The sequence below is a fragment of the Rissa tridactyla genome, chromosome 12 (assembly GCF_028500815.1).
Source record: "Rissa tridactyla isolate bRisTri1 chromosome 12, bRisTri1.patW.cur.20221130, whole genome shotgun sequence".
Classification (NCBI taxonomy): Eukaryota; Metazoa; Chordata; class Aves; order Charadriiformes; family Laridae; genus Rissa; species Rissa tridactyla.
In genome coordinates this window covers 10,342,715-10,367,808 of record NC_071477.1, presented here as the reverse complement: position 1 = coordinate 10,367,808, position 25,094 = coordinate 10,342,715, and the positions used below count along the sequence as shown (strand labels likewise).

At 38.3% G+C, this 25,094-nt stretch overlaps 1 protein-coding gene across 11 annotated transcripts in view; it reads right to left on the bottom strand.

The window, feature by feature from the left end:
- Positions 1-25,094, bottom strand: part of SULF2 (sulfatase 2) — a 167,594-nt gene that overhangs the window by 25,123 nt on the left and 117,377 nt on the right. For 10 of the 11 annotated variants that reach the window (XM_054217960.1, XM_054217969.1, XM_054217963.1 and 7 more), the window contains 7 exons: positions 21,516-21,667; positions 17,823-17,992; positions 13,270-13,420; positions 11,194-11,369; positions 7,983-8,111; positions 6,975-7,031; positions 6,139-6,268 (listed from right to left, as the gene is read on the bottom strand). In XM_054217960.1, coding sequence (XP_054073935.1) covers positions 6,139-6,268; positions 6,975-7,031; positions 7,983-8,111; positions 11,194-11,369; positions 13,270-13,420; positions 17,823-17,992; positions 21,516-21,667 — 965 coding nt within the window. Of the gene's footprint in view, positions 1-6,138; positions 6,269-6,970; positions 7,032-7,982; positions 8,112-11,193; positions 11,370-13,269; positions 13,421-17,822; positions 17,993-21,515; positions 21,668-25,094 lie in introns of those variants that run through there. The other variant, XM_054217970.1, reaches the window with a different exon arrangement.

Sequence of the window (25,094 nt, the reverse complement as noted above, 5' to 3'; positions counted from 1 at the left end):
GATTTTTTCCTACAATTCACTCATTCCCCTCAATGAATCTCTCTCAATTGACATTGTTTTCTTTAGGGGAGAAGGGCTGATCACACAAGCCTTGCTAAGAAAAGATTCCAGTTGAAATATACAGCTCTCAGAGCTGAGCCTTAAATCATCATGCTGTGTCTCATCAGCTCCTCTTTTTGTGAAGCGAAAGAGATTCCATTTCCTTTTACAGAGAAGTGAAAAGTGAAACTCTCTGATCAGTTAGCTGCCAGCAAGGCTCCCTCCCCAACAGTTTTAGGAATACAGGCTCTAGGAATCAAAATTTCTGCAGGATAATAAAGTCCTATGTCCCTGTCACCAACCTGACAAAAACACTTCAGCAATATCACTCGTCTTTAGTTTATGCAGATGCTTTTTGAATCCCATCCTTGCTGCCACATTGGATGGTGAGCTACAGACAAACTGCTTTAATGACTAGAAATATTCTACTTCCAGTCCAAACAACTGATTTACGAGTAGACAGGATACATTTTTTCTTATAGGAAACAGTACCATTACAGTTTAGTCACTGCGAAACAGTTCAAGTTACAGTTTAGTTAGCTCTTCTCCTTTGCTCTGCTTTGCTCCTTGCGTTATTTTTTATTGGGCTAATGAGGACAAAACAGCAAAATCCAGAGAGAGACACAAGCCCCTTCTCCACCAGATGTAGTTCTACTGCTTTTGCTGGCGGCTCGTCCTACCCCTCAGATGTTACAGGCCTCAGGAAACAGTCAGCCTGAAGTTTCCCACTGTTTGTCTCATACATATTACTACTACTCTGTCCTTGTTAACAGAAAATAATTGGCTCGTCTTCTGTATAGCATCTCTTAGATTCATGCAGACAGATTCTTCTCTCCTCAGCTGTTTTTTTTGACTGAATATGCCCAGTTCCTTGGGCATTTATTATTCTCTTAATCTTCTAACTGCTCCTCCCTCACCCTGTACCTTCTTCCAATTTATCCACTGGCAAAGGACGAGTCTGGTTTCCTCTATTTCGTGTCACCAGTATATAAATAGCACTGCCTGGTCTTCATTCCAACGGGACATTATTTCATTACACTGACTCATGATTTTTGGAGATTTGGACCTCTGGACCCTCAGCTCAATTTCAGTTGTCACACAGTACGTATCAGTCAAACCTTGAAATTATAAGATGGATGAACAATTTATTGACAGAAAATTTAGAGGGCTTTTTAATGTCTCAGACTGTAAGCTGAAGTGAGGCAGGTGGGACAATCAACCAGCATGCAAATGAAAAATGAGGTATTCCACTAAATTTAAGATTACAATTATATAATTCATTTATTATTAATCTTATAATTGGATTGTGGTATCAAGTGGTCCCAGCTGCTGTGTTAGGTACTGCAGAAGCTAAGGAGTGAGTTCAGCCTAAGCAGAAATTACATTAGTGGTGGAGGAAAAAACCAGCAGCAACAAAAGGGGAATTGATTTGTTTGAGGTCCCACATCGAGTCCGTAGCAGCTGTGAGGCCGAAGCCAGTCTCCTGACCTCCAGCTCGTTGGCTTTTGAACTAAACTACACTGCTACTCATGTTCAGACATTTGAAAAATTGGGGGGGTTTATTAAATCTTAGTATTGATTTTGGTAAGCTAACTGGAACATCTACAACCGTAATAACAAGGAGTTTAAAAATCTCACTTAACAAGAGATGCAAATTTCTTGGTTTTGTGAAGCAACAACAAGCAAAAAAACCCTGTAAGTAAAATAGCCTCTGGAAATCATTATAGACTATTTCTGGCTAAAGAAGGAAAACAGTTTTGTTAATTATAATTCTTGATAAGGAATACAATCCTTGAATAACAGCCCTTAATAAATCATCACAATTTTAATTTTCATGGTTTGTTGCCTCCTAATGTTATCAGTTTGAGGGCTGATAAAATTTTTAATGTATGAAGTTATCAACAAGTCATTTCTTGTTGCAATTACAGATTAAGAACCGGATCCTGAAAGTTGCTGAGCATGTGCAACTCGCACTGGAACTCAGGAACTCCAAAGATCCGCCCAATGAGCTATTAAAATTATCTGGATTCTAGCTGGCTTGATATGCTTCACTTATCAACAGAACCAAAATTCTTTAGTAACCTTAGGTTGCTAGGTACAAAAGACCTGGACAAGCACAAAAGATACACAGATCAAAAACTTTCTTCCCAGTTTTTAAAGAAATTCCTTATAAAAGCTGACTTAGTTTCCTAGGTCAGGATAACGTAAGTTCAAGCTACAGTGTTGTCAGGAAAGGGACAAAATGTAAGCAATTTTTTCTATTGCTCCATCCTTGGCGTTAGCAGTGGCTAATGATGATTATGGTGGCAGGAATATGATCTACATGTAGATCCACTTATGAACTGCTGGAGGAAAGCACACATTGATCAGAATAGTTTTCATCAATGCCATGCCATGTTACGTCAGAGAACTGGGGGGACCAGTCCAGTGAGTGACATACTTTTAGTTATGTTATCTTCACACCAGTTACAAAAGAGAATATCCCTTCATGATCCTGGTACAGCACAAAGCAACCAGAGGGAAGACTGTGTGTCAACCTTTTTATTTGCAGAGCATCTAAAGGAAGCAAAGTGCAAATTTTTGCATTTTTAATGTTCTCCTGGCGAAAACTGTCATATAAAATAATATTTTTAATGCTATTTAAAGGCAAATTCTACTTGTATCCAATTTGCACATAAACAGAGCTTTGAAAATAAAAAGGATTTGAAAAGGAAATAATGTGAATTCAGAAAACTATTTTTCTTTACAAGTTAGAAATATTATTGTACTATACCAGATCCCGCTAAAGACAAAATTAATACTTTTAGGGTTTTTTTTCCACGTGTACAGCATAGATTCCCTATAGCAATCAGCAGTGCTGCAGGTATTGCACGTTTAGCAAATGTGCACAAAATTGGCAAATGACTTAGAGGGAGATTTTGTGCAGCTGTTGTTATGATACTGTGGAGTTGCTGGGAATACGCTACAGAGCAATGCTGATATCATAATTGGCTTCCACAAAAGCACATTAATGCAGGCCGCCAGATAAAAGTGGGTCAGCTTCCACTTAACAGCCCGTTTAGAATGAAAGGCTGAACTACACTGAAGAGAAAAAATTTGTGTGGAAGCCATTAGGTACTAGGATAAACGTTTTTTATTTCATGTGGGAAGAAAGCGCTCATCTCTTTTAAATCCTTGAATATAAATGCTGAGCTACTCTTTCATCTGAGCCTACAGTCACCCTTTGTTGGATGCAAATAACTAACACAGACCAAACCCTACTAACTGAAAAAGAAAACATGGCAACACGCAGATTCCCATTGCACTCAGAAGAATTTACATATATTAGTGTTGCCAAAAAAATCCCACATAATGGACTCTGAAACAAGGTTTTAAACAGCGTGAATAGCCTCATCTCCATCATCCTGGTGCCCTCTTATCAAAACGATTATAGGTCAAGGAGGGTGACAGAGATTTGCAAAGGAAGAGCATTTTGTGGCGATAGAACTGTATTCACAAACTTGCACTCTCACAAAACAGAATTTCAAATTTTCCATCTCACAATTCAAAGCTTTCTTTACCTCTCCTTTACTCTAAGCTCTGTCCTTGTTTCTTCTCATTCACTCCCCTTCTGAGTGTTTGTCCTCCATTTGTCCTTCTTGTCTCCTGCTCACACTTCAGATTCCCTGGCACCACTCAGACTTCTCTGTGCACGGAATAGCAGGTCCCCAAAACTTGTTTGAGTCAAAAGAAAGATTCCCAATGATTTTAGCACGCTTTCACCTAAATTCTGACCCAGACTTCTCTTCATCTTTGCCTCAGGATCAGAAAATTCACCTTTTGCACTAAACACTCCAGATACTGTTAAATGCACAACAATAAAGTGTCCTGCAGGATCAGGAGACATCTGCTAAATAACCAGTGTATCTGTATACCATAAACTCCCCCAAGGCGGTGGTATGTTATTCATTTGGGCTCATTCTACTTACTATGCAGAGCTGTGAACAGCACCAGCAAACAGACAACACCCATTTGTCATTTGAGAAGTTAGTCTTGCTTCACTCTGAAAAGACTTTTGGGTGCACCCATATTTAGACGCAATTTATCCTCAAATAAGCACATTCATCTCCCACTATTCCTGCTGTCTAGACAGACTACTAGGACATATTCTCTGGAGCAGGGGTTAGATGGATTGAGACTCCCTTGAGAGCCCTTCCCAGACTCTAATTGACTTGATTGTTAGGCAATTTTTCCTGATGTCCAACTTAAATTTCTTTTTTGCTCAATTTCATCCTATCACTTCCAATTACATCTGATTGAACTGCTCAAAACAATTCTTCTCCTCTCTGTCTCCTGACAATGAGGATGCAGCACATGCATTTCTTATTAACACACCTTCACTTTGGAATTTATTGGCAATTCTGAATATGGAGTTGACATTTTATGCCCACTTCTTGCAGATGTCAAAGATATTTTATTATCCATAGAAGAAAACATAAGCCTGTGAATGCATGTAGACAATACAGGGCGCCTTCCCCCTTTCTTCCATAACCGAGACATGTGGTAATTAGAGTAAGAAAGCCTGAATGTAGCTAAGTTACCTTATGCAAAGAGACAGCTTCAGTGACAACACAGACTCGGAAAGTCTCTCTTCCCCTCTGTTCTTACAATAATGTACAAAATAATTGGGAAGATGAAGACAAAAGGAAGAAGTTGAAACATCTCTCAAAGGGAAAATACTGATGGAAAAAGAAAAGCTGTATTTCCCCAAGCTACTTACTGGATGGTGTTGTAGCAGAAACAATGACTTTTCCCCCAGTTTCTCAAAGAGCACTGCAAATTCAAAAAACAATGGCTTGCTCCCACCCATCTAAAATTTCAGCTCAAGACATCTGATGACAATAAACTACTGCAGTTCAATATTTTTAGGAAGAAAAGGATGTTATAATCTCTCTGCATACTAAATCTGACAAAGAAGCCACAGGAGGAAAAGAGCATCTGGAAAATGCTTATACATATAAATTGGATCCAAACACCTAAGGAACAATGGACTCATTTCACAGGTGCACTGAACTACTTGCTTGGTAGAGCCAGAAGCAGGGAGTCTGGCCTCCGACAGTAGGAAATGAACTACTGTAGCCTCAGTAGCCTATTACTCACTATAGCCTTGGTAGGCCATTCAGATCATGTCTGCAAGAACGTTATGTTCCACAGCCTGACTTATTCTGACGGCCCTCTGAGCTGCCAGGGTATGAGGTAATGCCAGTCTAATAACAGACATGTTAGCATATGGACATCTACCTTCACCCCTTTGTCCACATGTCCCCAGGCAGAATGTGTTACAGCCATCGGAAGGGGGTACTTTGACCAGTACCTGGATGAGAAAGCAATGGCACAGAGTCAATTTTGCCATGTTTCCAGAGGATGGAGATAGCTGTGCTATGCCTTTGCACTGCTATAGTAAATTCGCAAAGCCTTGTCCTGAGCCAAGATCATGTACTGATACTACTCTAAATTTTTTTCCCTGGATTTCTTCTACGTAACTCGGATCTAAAGTGAGCATATTTTCATATCTGCCCACAACAGTTACGCAACAACAAGAGAAATGACACACAATCGATGAGCTTTGTGCCCAGATACACATAGACTGCCTGCAGTCATAATTGCATGTGTGTTTTCACAGTACGTTTTTGTTAAGAGGAGGGATATATTACATTCACAGAATGTTAGTTTCCCATTATTATATGTAATTCCAAATAATAACAACAAAATGAGTTAAATTAAGAATTCAAAGCAAAGGGAGCTATATGTATTGGGAGGATGACAATCCGTTAGGTTCATTGTAGCTTCTCATTACCAATGAATCCCAACCACATTTGATTCGGGGAATAAAATGTTAAAACAGCATAGGCAGTTCTCTTAACAGTAGTCAGGAATCAATACAGAGGCACTTGAATCAGCAATTTCCTGACTGACAGTCACGTTCATAAATGCTGTAATACAGTTTTGAACAAAGGCCACAGAATAAGCCGTTTGATTTCTAAGCTGGCATCGACGACAAGGTGAAGGACACTGTCACAGTTAAGGTGTTAACTTTCAGTCAGGGGTTCAACACCTTACCTGGCCAAGCTGTTCACAAGCCGTTTGGTACTCGGCTCGCTGACAGAGGTCTTTCACACGCTGGTATTTGGGTAGAAAGTTTTCTTCTTGGGCATCTACCTTCTCATTCTCCCTCTTATGCAGCAGTTTACTTGGGGGGAAGATTTATTTTTGCATTAATATTAATTCCAAGATATATATACAGTTTGCTGAAAAGGCTCAGAGAAGGAGGCTATCTGCCAAGTCACCAGGTCATCACTGGTGGCCAAAACTTAATAGTCCAGTAGAAACTAGCACTTATCATCATCTCTGATTACACAAAAGTTATTCATATCATGCTCTCAGGGGGCATACAAAAACATACAGAACCAAGACAGTGTGTTTCAGGTCTGACTGGCAGGCAGTAACAACAGTTGATATAAAGAGACCATATCCTCCTCACTCTACAGGGCTGCACTTTGCAAACCCTTCATGCCTCATGTTATGTATTAAGGCAGAGGGAATGGCCAGCAGATGAACACGCAGAGAGGAAAGGCTATTCATACTCCCATGATACAAGCAGGAACATGGAGGGGGTGGGGAGGGCAGCAGCCTAAAGAAAAACGGGATGCCTTCCCATCTTTCAATCCAAGTAAAACTCCCCTTCCCCCACCCCAACAGCACATTTATGCAGGCTGTAGGCAAAGGCCATACATTCCCTCCTATCACACAATCACTGCCATTAGGCATACTGCAACCCTGTCCCTGCTGGCACAGCTAAATGGCTTTAGGTCTGTGGTGGAGTGCTGCTTTGGCTTCAGCTATTCAGTATCCTTCTATTTAAAAAGACTGGGCTTTGTGATTAACGCTTTCCTTACCCTCTTTCTACTAGGAACGAGTCTCTCCACACCTTCATCTTTTTCTTTAAATGGAACCTAGGAGGAAACCAGAAGAGGAAGAAGCAATTTCCACAAAACCAGTAATCAAGTCATGCCCCAGCTTTCTCTCCCACCCCCAATTCAGATGAGAAACATTACATAGAACTGCAGAAGGGGACAGCCAGCTTTACGAAGCAGGCACATATGCCTCTCCAGTGCAAATCACGAACAAACATAGGATAGGTCTGTTCTCACAGGCACAAAATCCACAACAGATTCACACAGTACAACTATTCCAACATAAGCATATTTAAGGCACAGGGGATTAACTGAATTGTCCTTGATCACAAAGGACTGCAAATTAAACCAGGATTTCCTGACTCCAGTTTGGGCTCTTAACCTGCACACTACCCCCAGAGTATCCTACTCTAAAGCAGCTGCTCTTTTCCCCCTCTCCCTCCAGCCAACTACTTGTAAAGCAAATCTCCTTCTTCCCTTTTTCTGCTGATTTTCTCTAGCAAGCATCCAGTCTTTTTCCAATGAAAGTATTGATGGAAGGTCTCAAATAATAACTGTTCAATTCTGAGTGCTAGCCTGTCTTTATATTATAGTCTAATACACAACCAATCCTTTCAACTCAATTATTCTACAATTTATTCAATATGAAATGCTTTGCTACAAATGATGCCACAGAGACATTTAAAATCTATAACTCAAGTGGCTAAAGACCTTCACGTGTAGCCCTCTCGCTGCTACACAGATTACGTTTAGTATATTCAGATGCCATATATGCCATATAGCTAGTATATGAACCTGACAAAATGAAAATAAATAACTGAAGTCAGTCACATATTGCCAAATAGGCCTTTAGATTTTCCAGTGAATGATGTACTCATACAGATGGTAATTTTATTATATTTTCCTTTAAATTTGCTGCATGGTGCTGAACACTTGCTCAGTCTCCTGTACAAACACGTGCATGTTTACACACACATTTCCATATCTTACCTATTCACTGGTCTCTCAGAGTCCAGAAGCTTTAGAATTGATTTACCATCCATATCAGATGGAATATCCAATCCAGCAATATCTAGAATTGTAGGTGCGAGATCGATATTCAACACAATGTGAGGATTCCTGAAAAAACACATACAAGAAGCCGGTTTAAAGTCTAAGCAACGATACCAAGCAACTCCAGTTCTTCCACAGAGACCACGGATCTGAAAAGGCTTATTTTGTGACATCTGCAAAGAAGAAGAGAGGACACAATCCAATTCCTTTCCATGAAGGGAATTAAAATGTAAAATATAGGGAAGTTGCATAACCTCAAGAGGGATTAATATGAAGATTTAAAACTTTAGCACAGAGCACTTCTGAGAAAACAAAGTAGTTCATAAGGCAAAGTTAGTTAATTATTGCAAAACAGCATTCAAAATTCCTTCAAAACATGAGAAAGCATTGGAAAAACTCCTTGGGTATCTTATAGAACCAAAGTGTCTGCCAAATATGCTGATGACTTTATTAAAAAGTAGATTTGGCAGGTAGCACATGCTTTATCTGTTTCAAAATATGGTATAGAAGTAAGTACCTCAGCTCATATCTCAGCAAGCACGTTCTGAAAAGAACATGAGGAGAAATATATTGCTAGACACTAAATAACTAAAAGTTGCTGTTAATGTAGAGTGTGAGACAGAAAAAGGAAAGGGATCAGGAAAGAAAAAGCAGAGGAAGCAGTTATGGAGAAAGAAAAGAAAAAAAAAAAAAAAGAGAGAGAGAAAATAAAGGCACAGCTTTAATTGAAATAATATCACTCTTCCCAAGTGCAGAGTTATCCTTCCTGCAAAGCGGCATGCCCTGTTACTTAGCAGAGTCTGGCATATGGTCCTCAGCCACCACAGTTAACGGGACAATATTTGAACTTAAACTGATTTCAAATTTTGTTACAACACTGGCATCAACTCCCGAGTAGTACAGAGAGCTCCTGTCCCCAAATCCCTTGAACTGCCACAGCTAAATATGAGTGAGTTCAAGCACCAGAGCATCTAGTTGCACCGTCCAGAATCCAGCAGCTGAACAAATGCCCAAATTTCTAATCCTGTGACTTGGTCTTACTATGGGTCTGGTTTTGCAGAAGTGTTTTCAGTTTATGTTGAACCTTACAAACTCATTTCAAATATGTCTATGACAGTGTTGTGTAATTATTCACAATATTACATACATACATACTGTTTATTAGCTGCGTACTATTTCTTTTCCTTATTTCTTAAAAAAAATAAAAAAATCAAGGAAGGCACTCAACTTCGTAAAAATGGGAAAAAAAGAAAAAGAAAGTGATCAGACTGCTATACAGACAGTCTTCTACAGCAGTGAATGTAAAGAATCACCATGCCATGATTTGCAGGCACAAAGGAAGGATGGGACCAGCTGGGTGGCTATACGTGTCAGCGCAGAATTCTAGCTCAACATACAGGACAGAAGCAAGCTGCTAAATTCACACTCATTAATGAGACACCATTTAAAAATTACTACATCTTTTGAGCAAGCGAGCAAACAGGCACTGACAAGAGCATGGATGATGAATTAAATTGATGTACCTAATTTGATTTTAATTACTAATAATAGTGGTGTAGCATATTTGGTAATAGAAATGAGAGCTTAGTAATGACTTGCTAGCGTGACTGCTATTAAATCTTCGTTGGTATCAAAAGGGAGTCATGACAATTACTCTGCAGGAAAAACATAAGGTTCACACAAAACATGGATGATTGAAGTTCTGCCATTTAAAGAAAATCAGGCTGAAAGGGAGGATCAATTTATTATCCGATACATTCCCCCTCCGAGGTATTTTATCCTGTTCTTCCTATTTGCTGTACTGTGATGGGCTCTGTTCTGCTAGACACTCTCACGCTGACTCCTCTGATTCTAACAGAAATATTTTTTCATCTTCAGAAGCCACTGAAAATAAAAATTGAGTGGGAAGGTTTCACAGCTTTTACATATGTCTGGGCGTAAAGACCCTTGAACTAGAGCAGACACGAGGCGGCTGGTCTCTAGCACTGCATGTTGCAGAAAAACTATCTCAGTTTACTTGGGCCATATTAGCATCGCTCTCCAGTAAGACCAAAAACTGCAAAGGGAAAGAGCATGTTCTTAGAAGGCTAATCCAGCTCTTGAAATTCTGTGCTGCTGCAGACAAACTTCTTTCAGTGCTGAGGGAATATGTTTAATTCCACCTGAGGAATCCCTCCCCTGCTCTTTAGAGAAGTAATATTGTTTATTTCACATGTATAACTGCTGTAAATAAATTAGACACGTAGTGCAGTTATCTACAGAACTTAACATTTTTGTGCCTATTGATAATGTGAATCAGTGAATTTAACCAGCAAATGAAATGAGATTTTTTTAATAAATATTTGCTACTGTATTACACACTAGATCTCCTCTGCGGTAAAGAAAAAAAATCGTGTGTGGAAGACTTTGTGTGTGTTAATTATGCTAAAACATGCACACTGATATAAATAAAAGGCAGCAAATTATGGCACTCTGTCCAAAATCATTACTTAAGTGCAAATATTTGCTATTGAAATAATTGCTTAGAAAGTGTATTTACATAATTTCTTAGCTGATCAAAGCTACCATTTTAATTAACAGTCATATTCTGCATGCTTGCGTGCATCCAACAAACAGCCCTAACCATGTAATCTCAAAGGATGAGCTGGAAAGAATCTTTTGGGGATGATAATATATGAACTATTATGTACATTCTTCTTCATAAACTGAAACAAGTGACTCCACTTAAACGTTCAGCAATAATTATCTATTGTGCCAGTGAACGTTATACAATGTATTTTTTACCTTGAAAATGTCGTGGTTATGTGTATTACTTGCATCCCTCAAAAGGGGGCAAATAAGCATTTCCTAGATAGGACATATTTCAAAGTGGCTCTTTCAACTACATCCACAAAAGCGTAGTGCCTTGTGCCGCACATCTGCGCAAGCAAAAAGGCAATGGCAAAGAACCTTGACTATGTTATATCAGCACATGTTATCAGTTTTGCTTTAAGCACTTATATTTTTCTGCCAAGGTGAGCAGGAAGTCAGTCAGCACAGGCAGAACTTTGTGCCTCTATCTGGATCCAGGTCAATACGACTAGAGATGTGAACATAAAGGATTCTTCTGGTCATTACATACACACACATACAATAGCCAGGAACTTACAAGGACCCAGCCTCCACATTTGGACCTCGGACATAGAAAGGAACTCTGATATCAAACTCGTACGGCATGGACTTTCCTTTCACCAGCCCAAACTGCCCAATGTGATAACCATGGTCTGCTGTGTATATTATATATGTATTGTCCAGTTCACCTGTTTCAACCAACGTATTGTAAATCTGAAAAAAAGCAAAACAAAATACGAAATTCATTCCATTGAGTAGTACTATATGGAGAATACTGGATATAATTTTCTGCCTATGTCTAATATACAAATACATATATGCCAAATATACAAATAAATAACAACAGTTCAGAATGGCACTGAGATATCACAATGAACCATTGTGAATAATCCATAATCACATAATAATTTGATTAACTGAATACTGTGGCTATTACAAGGCAAACTTTTGTTTTCTATTTTAAGGTAAATACATATAGCATGACACATTTTCGTAAGTGTTTGGGCTCAGTATTTTGCCTGGGAGCTGTCACACTAGTACTAAATACATATGGTAACAGAGAGAAAAGTTTCAAGGTGATAAGCACTTTTGAAATTTTCTCTCCGCTTTTATCTTTTTCCTGCAGCAAACAATTTTAATAAAATGACAGCATTTTGAATCTCACACTTATTTACGCAAGACTCAACGATCTTGCCTTCAGACAAATGAGTCCCCATTATGCAGAATATTTGCAAAATCTCTCCCAGATAAATATCACTCAGTCGTACGTTCTCACTAGCTGGAGAACTAACAGCCAGAATTAAAAGGAGCTTTAACTCTGTTTGTGGTTGCTTCTATGGATTTACATGAGAATCTTTATATGAAATGTACCAACCTGAGCACCAAAGACGAATTTTTATGTGACATTTTCACTTGCAAAGGTAGGAGGTAGTGGGGCACCACCAAAGTAGTGCCTCACACAGATTCAGAACACATCAGCAAAGAAGTAAACAAATTCTGTTGTTAATGTTTTGTTTTGGGTGGGTTTTTGGTTCTTTTTTGGGTTGTTTTGTTTGCCTGTCAGTTTTTGATTTTTAATTTTTGAAAGACCGTTAGATGTGTATAATTCACTTCGAAAAGATGGGGCTAACTTGGCGATATAACTATAAATCAACCCGACTGATTTTGCCTCTCTCTAGTGAATCACCCAAAGTGAAATCATTTTACTAAATGGAAAATCAAAATAATGTAGTAAAACAGCCAATCTCCCCTAATGCTGGTATCTGATCCATCTAAGCAGGTCCATTAATACGAAGCAGAACTCACGCTTGCCTGAATCAGTAATTATAAGACGTTACTAGCAAGTTGATGCAATGCCATCCAGATAATCTCATCTTTGCCTTACAGGACTCCTCTTACTTTATATGTTCTACCTTTTTTGAATAAGAATGCCAAGAGATAAGCAGTAAATTGCAACACCTTTGAATCTGCCCTCTTACAACTGGAAACCCATTCTTTTTCAGAGTAGCTTTTAGCTAATTCAGACGTTTCTGTTCAAGACACCCAGCTTGCACTAAGAGATTTCATTATTACACGATTCACACTTAATTAAAAAAAAATAATCTACCTATATATTTATTTACTTCTAACATTTAACATCCTGGGCCTGTTTTACCATGGGATCATTCTAGTTAGGACTCCTGTAGCATCTCTTTTTGCTGTTGCTGTTCTCTCTCAGAAACTCAGTGTTAGAGGATCAAAACAGGCCCACAGGTAGGTGGTTATTTCCAGAAGTTTGTGGGATGAGTTTTCACTACCAGGTGATACAGTCTTAACATTTATGATGCACATTTTCTCAGGTGATCCCTCCCTCTTCCCCTTCATCAGTAGTGGCTCTGTGGCAACAAATCAGCTCGCTCACCACCCAACTCACGGTACCTGTCTTTAGGAGATGAGGATCCTTACACATTGAATAGAGACACAAAATCCTCAGAGGTGAGAGGATTACAAACTATTAAAAAACTGATGCAGTCCTCCTCCTCCTTTCCCCCTTATATTCATATGCAGCACAGGTTGGATCTTAACTCAAGAAACAAGAACCTGTTTAGCCAAAAAAAGTGACTACTAATCTTACCATCTCCATAGAGTCATCCACGGACATGAGGGTTTGAAGGCGCTTTCTCTGTAGCATGTTAGTGAACTCCATGTGTATAGGTTTCATGGGACCCGTATACCTCATTATCCAGTGCTTGTCTGGGTTTGGAGCATAGTTATAACTGGGAGTGCTAAGGAACAGAGAGAAAACCAGAATGTTTTAGCAGTATAGAAAAAAGTCATAGTGATGTCTACCAATAACTTCTATTTAATCAACACTATAGGACTAACTCTCTGAGGTGGACAAGCAAATATTAGATTTACTTTCTTAAAATTTTATGTTCTATATGAAACATGGGAGAAAGAGAAGAACTCTGTGGGGAATAAAATCTATTAAAAAAAGTAAACATACATTGTTTTTGCAGTGTCTTCAGACAAACATGGGTACATTTCAAGGCCAAAAGACTAACCTCAGAGGTCTAACTCCACACATACGATCTGGATGAAGCATGTACTATAGAGTCCCTACTCACGTAATTGCTTTGCTTTCGCTCTGCCCACATTAGCACCAAATATTATGGTTTCTGCAAGCTGTTTAATAATAACCATAGAACTTGCTGAAAATGTTCTATATTCTTCAATGGCTTTTTTGAATTCAACATGACTGGCTACTTGAATACTTTCAGATTGATGTACTTAGAGGAGCACAGACATCCTACCTAGTGGTATCATGCTGCATGTGAGCTCATAGCAAGCAGAAGAGGACACACAGCTGGATTTTAAAGACTTGCCAAGAAAAGCAGGGGTGAGGGGAAATAGGACTGTATTTTGCAGACATTTTCCAACCATCATCTCCTTTGTGATAACCAGAAACTTTAATAAAGTCCCTGCAAAAATCCCAAGAGCTGGATTCAATGGCTCCTGGAATCATGCTGCCCCTCCAAGTTCTCACAATCCTGGGACACCATTAAAGTGATGAAGAGAAATATCACTTATTGTCCATAATTTCATGTTGTTGGCAGTTGCAGAGATTGCTTTTCTGTGCATAATTAGATTGCCCTAGGTTAGCTGGATCTAACGAAAATATTTATTTTGATATATCATTACCATGATGTTGAGTCTCTGCATCATGTCCAACTCACTACAAAGCTACATTATAGCTTACATTGGCAAGAAATGTTATTTTTACCTACGGTATCAATTCCTAAAAAAAATGTTATTACTTAAGATTGAGAACCACCTTTGTCAATTTCTTCATACGCTGGCTCAAACACATCACCTGCAGAGTCTAAAATATTAAAAATTACTTTTCTTGATTTGTGGAGGCTTCCTTTTTTCATTCAAAGCAATAAACTCAGTCTATGCAAATGTGCAAGACAAGAGGGTGACACAGTAACACAGGAAAAAATAGCAGATATTCAGTTATTTTCTTCTTCCCAACACACAATTTCCTGATAAATTCAGCTCCTATTTGGCAAATATCTACTGTTGGTTTTGTGTATGCAGCAGGGTAAGTTATTAAGATAAACAATAGCAATATAAGTTGAAGCTTCTCCTCAAAATACTGTGTATCTAAGGTCTCTTTGAATATGACAGGTAATCTTAAGAGTTTTAATATAAACATGAAATTAAAAATCTGACAGTGAAATGTTCTATGCCGAAAGCCTCCCTCTGTTAGATGCTATCTGAAAAACGCATGTAGGTGGCAAATGGAGGCTTCTTCATACAGGGAGGAAAGGGCTGGTGTTTATTCTCTCTGTATTGTTAATAGCCTCTTGAATTTCAGAATGTTATTGTGGCTGAAATAATGACATTGCTTCTTTGAAAACGCTGACAGTTATGGAAACTGTTGCTATGTGATGCCCAGAATGAATCAAAAATGCTTGGCAAACTCCTTTTCAGCTTACTTTGTGATTTCCTGGCTGATTTGAAACCTCCCGCTGTTTAATCCAACCAAAGCCCGTGATTTTCTTTGATTACTACAAATGTAACCCTCTTACACTTAACAGATTTGTCTGTCTTATGGGAAAAATACACAAATATAACATTCCTAGAAGCTGGTTAAGATAACCTCTTCAAATGTACTCAGAAGATAAGTCCTAGTCTGATTGCATTTGACCTTGGAAAAGATGTGTGGTAAAATGTGCCCTCTGTAGAAATAACATTTCTGATTGCTGTTAAACTGCCCAGCTGTTGCATTGTTGCATTCTCTGCAGCTATCAGTATAGGCAGTAAAAAAGGAAAACCAGCCATGCAGCCTAGGGGATTTGCTACGTGAATGCTGGTTGATGTGAATAATTTTCAAACAAGAAAAGACTGCAGATGCACATGATAAGGAGCTCTACAGACCGAGACAGAGAGAGACTGCAGTATAGGGCGGAATGGTCATGCCAGCAAGTACATGTAATAATAGAAGTAAGAGAACAGCAGCATAAATTAGCAACAGAAGTACATACTAGACTTCCCAAGCAAAGAAGTACTCTGATTGTCAGTCCATGCTAAAATCCGTACCACTCACTTTTAGCTATTGTTAGCAATGCTACACGATGCAGTATGTATGTCAACCAGCGTAAGCACTGCAGTCACACCTTCGCTTTGCTTTGTGGATATAGCTCTACAATCTACTTGCAGACTTCACCAGTGGTTACTGCCTTCTGCTTCCAGGGCTGCGCAAGGACTTTGTTCAGGGTAGTGCTTACTGCTTTTGGGCAATTCGTAAGAAGTGCCCTACCTGTGTTCTGATCCTTCCCTACCACATCCACATGACAACAAAACAGGGAGAACTGCCCGCATCTCTTTATCATTGACAGATTTATCTGTTACTGAGGGATCCCCTGGAATGTGGGAACAAGGGAAAAAATGGAAAGTAGAGAACTAATTTGTACATACAGTGAGGGAATGGTGCACGTTCTGCATTTTTACATTTAATCTTAAACCTAGGCCAATGAAAACCCTTGCAGATTATTATTATGTAGTCCTGGTAAGATTGTTTAGAATAAGATTGACAGTTTCTTTGCACAAGATGTACTTAAAATCCTATTTTATTTTCATATCCCAAAGTAAAACACAGTTTCCTTAATCTAATAAGATAACTTGTTTCTTTACAAACAAAACTTGTTCCCACAAAGTGACACTTCCTGTATAATTGTAAGAAAAGTCACCTACAAATAAAAAGTTTTGTGTAACTACTTTATAATCAGGAAGATAAACCTAGTTTGTGTGGAAAAAAAATTAAACTATGAGCAAAAGAAAAAAATAGATGTAGTTTATATTTTCATTGCTCAAATTCTTCTACTCCTTTTCATTCGCCTAGCATAGTTAAATTGCTACGGAACGTTGCTTGATAAATGATTATCATCTCTGAGATATGAATGCCTTCCACAGGAACTTCTAATAAGACTGAGGTCAATAGTGGGTATAAGCTCTAGGAAGTTGCTCATTTGGCATTTCTGTAATTTTAATTTCAAAGAAAATAAATGAGCATAAGACAGCAAACAACCACGAAATATTGCATTGCTGTAGATCTAGGACACAGATTCTCTTCGGTGGCACAGCACAAAATAATGAAATATGTAATTCTAAGTTACGCAATACCTAGACAATAGAACAAAGGAAGATTTTTCTCTCAGGCTCTATTTTAAATAAAGTGAAAAAACTCAAATGGATTTCACTGGACTTTGGAGAAGTCCTGAGGAAGCTTTGGCTACCAGTTGATTAATATTAGTTCCCAGTTCCTTCACAAATCCAAAATAAAATAGATTTCCCCTTAAAAAAACAAAAAGGGTGGGGGGAGCACTTGAAGAAAGTTACAAATGTTGAACACCAACGAATGCATGAAGCCTGTAATTAGAAAAAAATATTGGAAAGTTTTCAGTTGTGCCAAAAGGTGATTTGGGAGAACCATTCATTTTATCAGCACGCGAGGAGATGCCTGTAATGGAGCATTACAGAGCTGTACCTGTAAAATATTTCTGTGCTATTAACAAGAACCATCTCACCTTGGAGCTTATGAACATGTTAACTCAGGAACCGGGTGATACTGCTCTTGGGACCTGTTCAAGACATTGTACTGGGTCATGTACAGACATACCAGCTCATTCAGAAATAGCTTGGCTGATTTGGTGCTGCAGGCCTTTATTTCCTTTCTCTCCATATATGAAACAGGAGTAACAAGTATTGCATACTACGTGATTTTTAGTAATACCCATAAAATAATATAGTTTATACATAAGGACAGGGAGGTAGAGTTTCTTCCCCTGAAGACATTACAGACCAAGAACCAGATTTTGATCCCTCTGCTCAAAGTAAAACAGTGCTTTACTTCCCAAATAGGTTGTTACAAAGTCCAATGAATTCAACATGAATCTTTCCATTTATCCCGGTGAGCTACAATTCTGAGTTCTAGACACAGTAGTCATTTGCAAGATACCTGTACTAGTCTGAAGAGGCAAAACAAAATAAATCTCGAAACTCTTCTAAAGTATTCGTGACAAACGCACCAACAGTATTATAAAGCAAACATTTTTCCCCCAGAGGTACCCAGGACTTCTATACTCCTGAACCTGGAAATGAAAGGGTTTTATCTTTCCTTACATGTGCTGTGAGGCATTAGGAAAGAGATGTGAGTACTGAGGGGCCGAATCTTCAGGGCCGTGAGGAGCAGCATGGCTTATAACCATCAGTACAGGCCTGTGAGGATACATCTTCTTTGAGATTCTGAAGAAGGTAATACTGTCATTGGTAATCAGATCAGTTAGATAATCCTGCAAGTAGAAGTAAAAGTATAATGAGATACTTGAAAAATAATTTCAAGATGGGGGGTGAGACGGGAAGGGGAGGTCTGAGGTATCACACGAAACAGGAAAAAAGAAGCCACTTCACTCAGAATGGGAGGAGGAGGGACGTTAAAACTTCAAAACCTAAAACATTTACAGATGTTAAAACTTCAAAACCTAAAACCAAATAATTTTCTTCACTGCCTAGAAATATGAAAAGCAACAGCTCCCTCTCAGAAATGAATGACATTAAAAAAGATCAAATAGGACTCTTTCTTCCCAGAGTATGTAATCACATTATGAAGATAACAATACTAAATACAATGACCAGGTATCAATATAAAAAATAGAAAATTACAGGTCAATTTCTTTGCATTTCAGTGTCAATATCTTCAAGGTATATAGTTTGACCTTACATCATAAAAGTGCTTTGAAAATCCAAATGGCTTGATGTTCACTTTTCTTAACCTCCCTCTGAACCAGAGGTCACTAACGCCAGAAGATGCTGAGTTAATTGGACCAAAAATTTCATTCAATATTACAGACACAGTAACAATCTAATAGATATAGCTCTATCAAATAAATTGCTGAGAATTTAAAAAAACTTCCTTTGGAAGTTATGGACTATCTTTCTATTTTCTTACAAGCATTGTTATCGTTATTCTGGTATCTGCTGGAGCTATATGGATTGAAAACAGTATTTTTAAAGACAAGCCATGTTCTCTCTTAGGCTGCGTCACAGGAAATGCAAATATAAATAACCCTCAAACATGAGTAGGATATGAAACTGCACCTTTAAAACACAAAATAATAACTGTCACGTCACAGCTGAATGTAAAAATCAGACATAATGTCTGTCTCTGGTCAAGTGAACAAGTACAAGATGTGGTACGTACTGTATTGCATCTCCTTTGACATACAGCTTTCTGTCCCTGGTTCAGACACTTGCTCCTCTTTACCGCTGCCAATGTCAGCTTATCATTCATCAAAGGAAGCCTTTTTCATGGATTGTATTTACTTCCCCAAGTTATTTCCTGTGTATCCCAGAACAAGGCTGGCAAAGTCTCCATTTATAATTTTACACATTGGTCCCAATGAGATGTGCATGTTATGAAACTGCCGTGCTTATGACTGTTACTGATATGACAATGTCACTCATGAAACAGGTGTAAACGGGCATAATTCCATCAAAATCAACTGAAGGGCCTCCATTCATGAGCATATGCAGGGAAAGGGAGAATGTACGATAAGCCAGACCAAAGGAAAACTCACTTCTGAACATACTTTCAATACCTGAGACCATACTCATAGCTGAGAGAGAATACTGGAGGGCTCACAAAAACGCACTTGCATTTATCTAAAACGTGCCTGTTCTTTAAGCTGGATTATCACTTTCTTAGGCGTGTAACTCATTTTTGAGTTAGGCATTACACGAGCATAGTTTTCAAACTTCCTTCTGAAGATGAAGGTTTTCACCTGGCCAAAGTGAAAATCATGCAAATTCAACGTTGCAAGTGTTTGCCAGGCCAAAAGACCAAACACAAACATTTCCCTTAACTGATTTCTTTTCTTTTTAAAGCTCCGGATTGTAGGGTTGTAGTAGACCGTGCGAATGCATACAAAACAAAAAATTTATCTAAGAAAGTTGCCAGAAACTGAAAAAGAAAAATCAAAGTAGAATATATCCTTTTAGAAAATCTGAAAGAATTTGCAAAGATTTGATTTTCAGAGGGTAAGTGCTTGGCGGTCGCTTTGGAGGACAGAATCAGTAATGGTTTTTTTCTAGTTTTCCACTGATACATAATTAATATTAACTATGTCAAGTAGATAGGGCTAAAAATTAATCTGATTATACTGTTCATTGCTGGAAAATTAAGTTTCCAGCAACAAAAATGCCAGGAAAGAAAGAGAAGCAGTCTTGTATTTTAGCTTCTGTTTGTTCATTTGAACTCCAGCGTTAACATCAACAAGCGCTGTTGCTCTGCACACTATCATCTGTTTATTACCATAGCTGCAGATTATGTAAGAATATGAAGATTATCAAAACATTTATATTTTCATCAGACTTTTATTTATTTATTTATTACCAAACTTGGTAAGAAAAACTAAACCTAATGAAAACCTAAACATTTTCAAGTGTTGCATACACAAAACAGAGCTGAGGACACTGGAACATGAAGCTCCCTGTTGGCTCCTTGGTACAACAGGGAACGCTGCCCTGCGAAATCATTTGCCTGACATTGTTCCACATAGGATATATTTCCATCATAACATTTTTGGTACATGGCTGTAAAGATTAGCTCTCTCACTCTTCATAGATCAGAGGGGAAATAAAAGATGAATAATTCCGTACATCAGTTGCCCCTTCCCCTTAGCAGCTGGTAATAGAAAAAGAAAACCCTAGAAGCCTGTTAAGTTTTATCGTTCAACACAAAGTACATTTAATTAAAAATGGCAATTAGGGGAGGGGAAGGAGGAAATCACACAGACATCACCCTTTTAAAGGAAAAACTGACTGTGAACACCCTGCTAATGAAACACAAATACAGCGGCAGGATTTGTGCTCAATAAGAGAAAGCAAACCGAATCCCTGTTAAGCAAATACACCTTACAAATTAGTATCACTCCAGAGTGAGTCAACTTCCTAAGTTATACACTACTTAAACTACAGCAGTTTATAGATAAATTTATTTATCAACATACTTCAGGGACAATTCAGGCCATTTTAGGAATTCACAAAAGCTGGTTCCTTTGGAAAGGTAACACTTTTGGCTGAAATAAACGTACTCCTGACTGCAAGCAGGTAACTGCTTGAGCGTAACACGTGCTGGATGAGGAAGAAAATGATACTGCATTTGACAATGATTACCAAGCATTTTAGGTAAGCTTGGCCAGGGTATAACATCCTTGCAAGGATATTAGGAAACATATGCGCCTGTAACAGTGCAGGGAGATATACATTTAATAGTTAAATTCTCCACTCATTCAGAATTATCAGAAGATACACCAAGATATTATGAACTTCCATCATGTTATGGCTGTGAAACAAGTTCCTTAAACTAACATAAAAAGATGGGTCTACCTGGAGGGAACTGGATTCTTATCTCATTTACGCTTGTGTAACTCCACTGGAGTCAGTTCTATACCAGGGGAATAGATGACAATCAGACTCAGCACACAATAATTAAAGTACAAAGCACAGAAAGAGTTACCATGCAGCATTTAAATCCGTTTTCACATCTTCAGCTCATAATATATACTACAGTCTCAGACATTTGGTTTGTTTCCATTGCTGGTAATAATATTTTCAGTAACGTGACCCTCCCAGAACGGAAGATAAGGAAAAGTCCAACCACGATGCCTATTGGGTTGTAGCTAACGTTGCTAACGTTACACGTAGCAGCTTTCAAGTACAAAAAGAATTCTTTAGTTAGACTGAAACCATAAAGCGGAGCTTTCTTGCAGTCATGTCCAAATGTTAAAAAAATAGAAATAAATTAAGAGGACCTACCCTGGAGTAGTCATATCCATGTTTCTCCTTCACTCCATTTCTACAGAGCGTGTAGTTGTAAAATCGAGAGTTTTTAAGTAATCCAACCCATTCTTTCCAGCCAGGAGGCACATAGGAGCCATTGTATTCATTAAGGTACTTTCCAAAGAAAGCTAGGGGTAGAGAAAGCAGAAGCATAGTAAGAAGGCATAACAGAAACGCTTCAAAGACACCGTACTTAACCATATTATTTTCTATCTCTTCTGAGAGGAACATGGTTTTCTTCATTCCGATACATTTTGGATAAGAGATAAGTCCTGAGTTGTAAATTCGCCTGTGTTTCTTTATTTCAGAGCTCCATAATACAGATTTTTTGATTTACAACCTGACTATGTATGCGAGAAACTGGACCACAATTACCATTTTATTTTCTTCAGTGCCTGATACATTCAGACAAACAACACAGAGAATGCTTAAAATAGCACCAGTTGCCACATTATCTCATCCTACTCTGAATCACCCAATTTAGCTACATTTTTCATTTTGGTTACACCCATTTAAGCCATCTCCACCTAAGGAACTGGCAGAAGCAGTGAAGTCACTAATAGGAGGTTGACTTGGGAGACATAATGACAAATGAGGACCATAAATATGATGAGATTTTAAACTTGCTGCATAGAACAAATGAAGCAGCAGCATGGTTGGCAGGACAAGTGCAGAATGAGCACAGAACACAGGGCAGGCCTTTGAGCCATGCTCCCAGAAGAGCTATGTACATGCCAGCCTTGTTCTGTAAGCCACAAGTGTACAGACACAAATTACTTTCCAGAAAACGGTTAAGGAAAATGAAAAGCATTATGTTTCTATGAGAAGGACACAAATTCTCTAAAGTACATGATGTACCAAATGATGCTTTCACAGTATTCCAGTAAAAAAATAAATAATTTAAAGGAACACATTTTTCAGTATTGGTTTATATATTATATCTTCACTATGCAATTACAGGATAAATTATACTGGAAGACTCCATTTGTCTAGCTAGTTTTTTTAAAAACTTAAAGGCAAAATTCTGCTCTTGGGTCTGCAGACTGCACCATGATTCAGCATCTGACTTTCCATGATTAGAGCTCAGATCTCAATTTTTGAATGGTTTGGCAATACAAGTTAACACTACCCCAGGGACTAGCACAAAGATCTTTACACTTGTTCCACTTGCCTTACAAATATTTTTAATCCAGAGGCACACAGCGTCTGCAACATCTCACAATGTCCATTGTGAACGTCTGTACTTCTATACGGACAACAGAATATCTAAGATTCTGTTCTTAGACTTAGATTAAACCTCACCTCATAAGCTATGGGATCTGAGCACACAATTCACAGTTCACAGGTTCTTAAAGATTTTTTTTTAAGCTTGCAGCCTATAGTGTCTGTTACTGCACCTTCTTGTACTCACACAAATGCAAGGAGCGATACTGTGGCTAGAGTAGAAGAGGTCTGCAGCCAGCGTAAAAAGGGCCAGCCTCACTGAACTCAATGGATTTACATCTATTTGTAGTAGGCTGAACATCAGTCCAAAAGACAGACACAGTGAGAAACAGTGATTCAAAACAGTGAGGGAATTCCATATCATTACCTGATGGGGTTTTTTTCCCCTAAAAAAAATGGGAAACATTATATTAGCAACAAAATAATATAGTGGAATGGAATTAAATAAATTTACAGGAAGTAAGTACATTGTGCACTGAATGTCCATAAGATCCAACTCAAAGTGCTTAGGTAGAATGCAAAAGCATATTTTGAATCATCGTTCTCAATGAATTTCAGTGTATTCAATTAATGTGTAAGGTGAGCCAAGAGAAATTGAACGTTTGAGATCTTTCAAAGTGTTCAAAAGAGATGAAAGTGTTGACAAAATTAAGATTTTCATCACAGATGAGGAAGGCACATCTATTGGGACACAAGTAAAGAAATCCTTAAAATTACACTGTGCTTTCAAAATATTTTGCAAAAGTGGGTAAGGTGCTGTGCTATTTTACAGATGAGCACCTACAAAAGGGTTTAGTGATTGATACGCATGCTGCAGAAAAGAATTTGTTTCACTGGCCTGAACTACCTCTTGACATCTTCTTTAACCAAGCAGAGAAAACTAGCAGCAAAGAACAAAGCAAAATCTACTCCACTGGAAAAGAAAAACTATCACATTACTCAGGGACTGCATTTATACAGGATATACACTTTTTCAAATGATTTTGCTTTATGAACAGCTTCTAATTTTTAAAGAATGAAAGGGATATCACAGTGATTATGGGCAATAAAGCAATACAGATGCACGTTTTTTCCTGTCCTAGTAACAAAGAACCCAGGATTGAAACACTGACCAGCGTCTACAGTAGCAGGTACACACAAGGCAGTCCAAAGCCTTTTGTCCCCCATTCAACACAGTCTATCCAAACAGAGATATATTTGGCATTTCTGCTCACGGGAACCAATCCATTCCTAAACCCTTTGGCTGAGCCAGCTGAAGAACTCAGGAAAGAGGCATTCTGTAAAGAATTACTTCATTGTTATTCTGTAGAGGCATTAAAGGAAAGTCTGGCGGAAGTTCCTTCCAGCACCTTTTGCATACCCCCCATTGTACATTCAGGATGTCTTTATAATCTTTCATGGATGTCAAAGTGCTTTAAATAATTTTCTCTGCTGTTTCCAATCTTCCATTTCACATCTTTTTCTTTTCCCTCTCCTTCTCAGCCATTTAAAGGCTTGTTATTAAAAAATTTTTAAATGTCACTCCTCTGTAGTACAAAATGTTGGGTTACAATAAATCTCTCTCAATGCTGGTGAAAGATTTTGATTTTGGATTGTAAAGATTCTCTCTAACACAATTTTTCCCCTCACCAGATTAGTTCACCACCAGAGACAGCTGCTCACTGGAGTACACATGCCTTTGGTACACCCAATTTCAAACTGCTCCAAGATTTCATTAATACACATTCACGGAGGCTGCTTGAAATGCTCAGCCATGTTCCTATACCCAGTCTATGAAATGATCATTAAAAAACATCCAAGTGACTGTTTTTAATAAGTGCATTAAGAATGTGATTTTCCTTTGCTTTAAATACTATACAACATAGTTTCTCCTAAGACTCCAGAAAACAGGATATGCAAGAATTGAGTCCTTTGTACACTGTTACCACTTCCGCAGGGGTTCGTAACCTTCTAAGGTTCTTTTCTCAGAGTCTCGCCCTTCGATGATAAGCACCTGGAAAATTCTTTGGTAGAGAGTGGAATTTTTACAAGAGGTTTTGTTTTTTAAACTCTTCCTGTAAGAAAAAAAAATTGCACACGAAAGAATTTTCCCTGCGTTACCAATTAATACGAAGGTCTGCTCCAAATGTAACACAACCGCAGATGCACCAAGGCCACAGCTCGTTGCTTAAAAAGCAGGCCTGGCATATTGTCAAATGCAGTGTAAGAGCACAATCAAAAGAATGGACATCAGAGCACCATTTACCACCACTGGAAATATTCAAACCAGTATCTCTCATCTAGTATATCATCTACCACACTCTACAGGTTTGTTGTGTTTTTTCCCCTTTT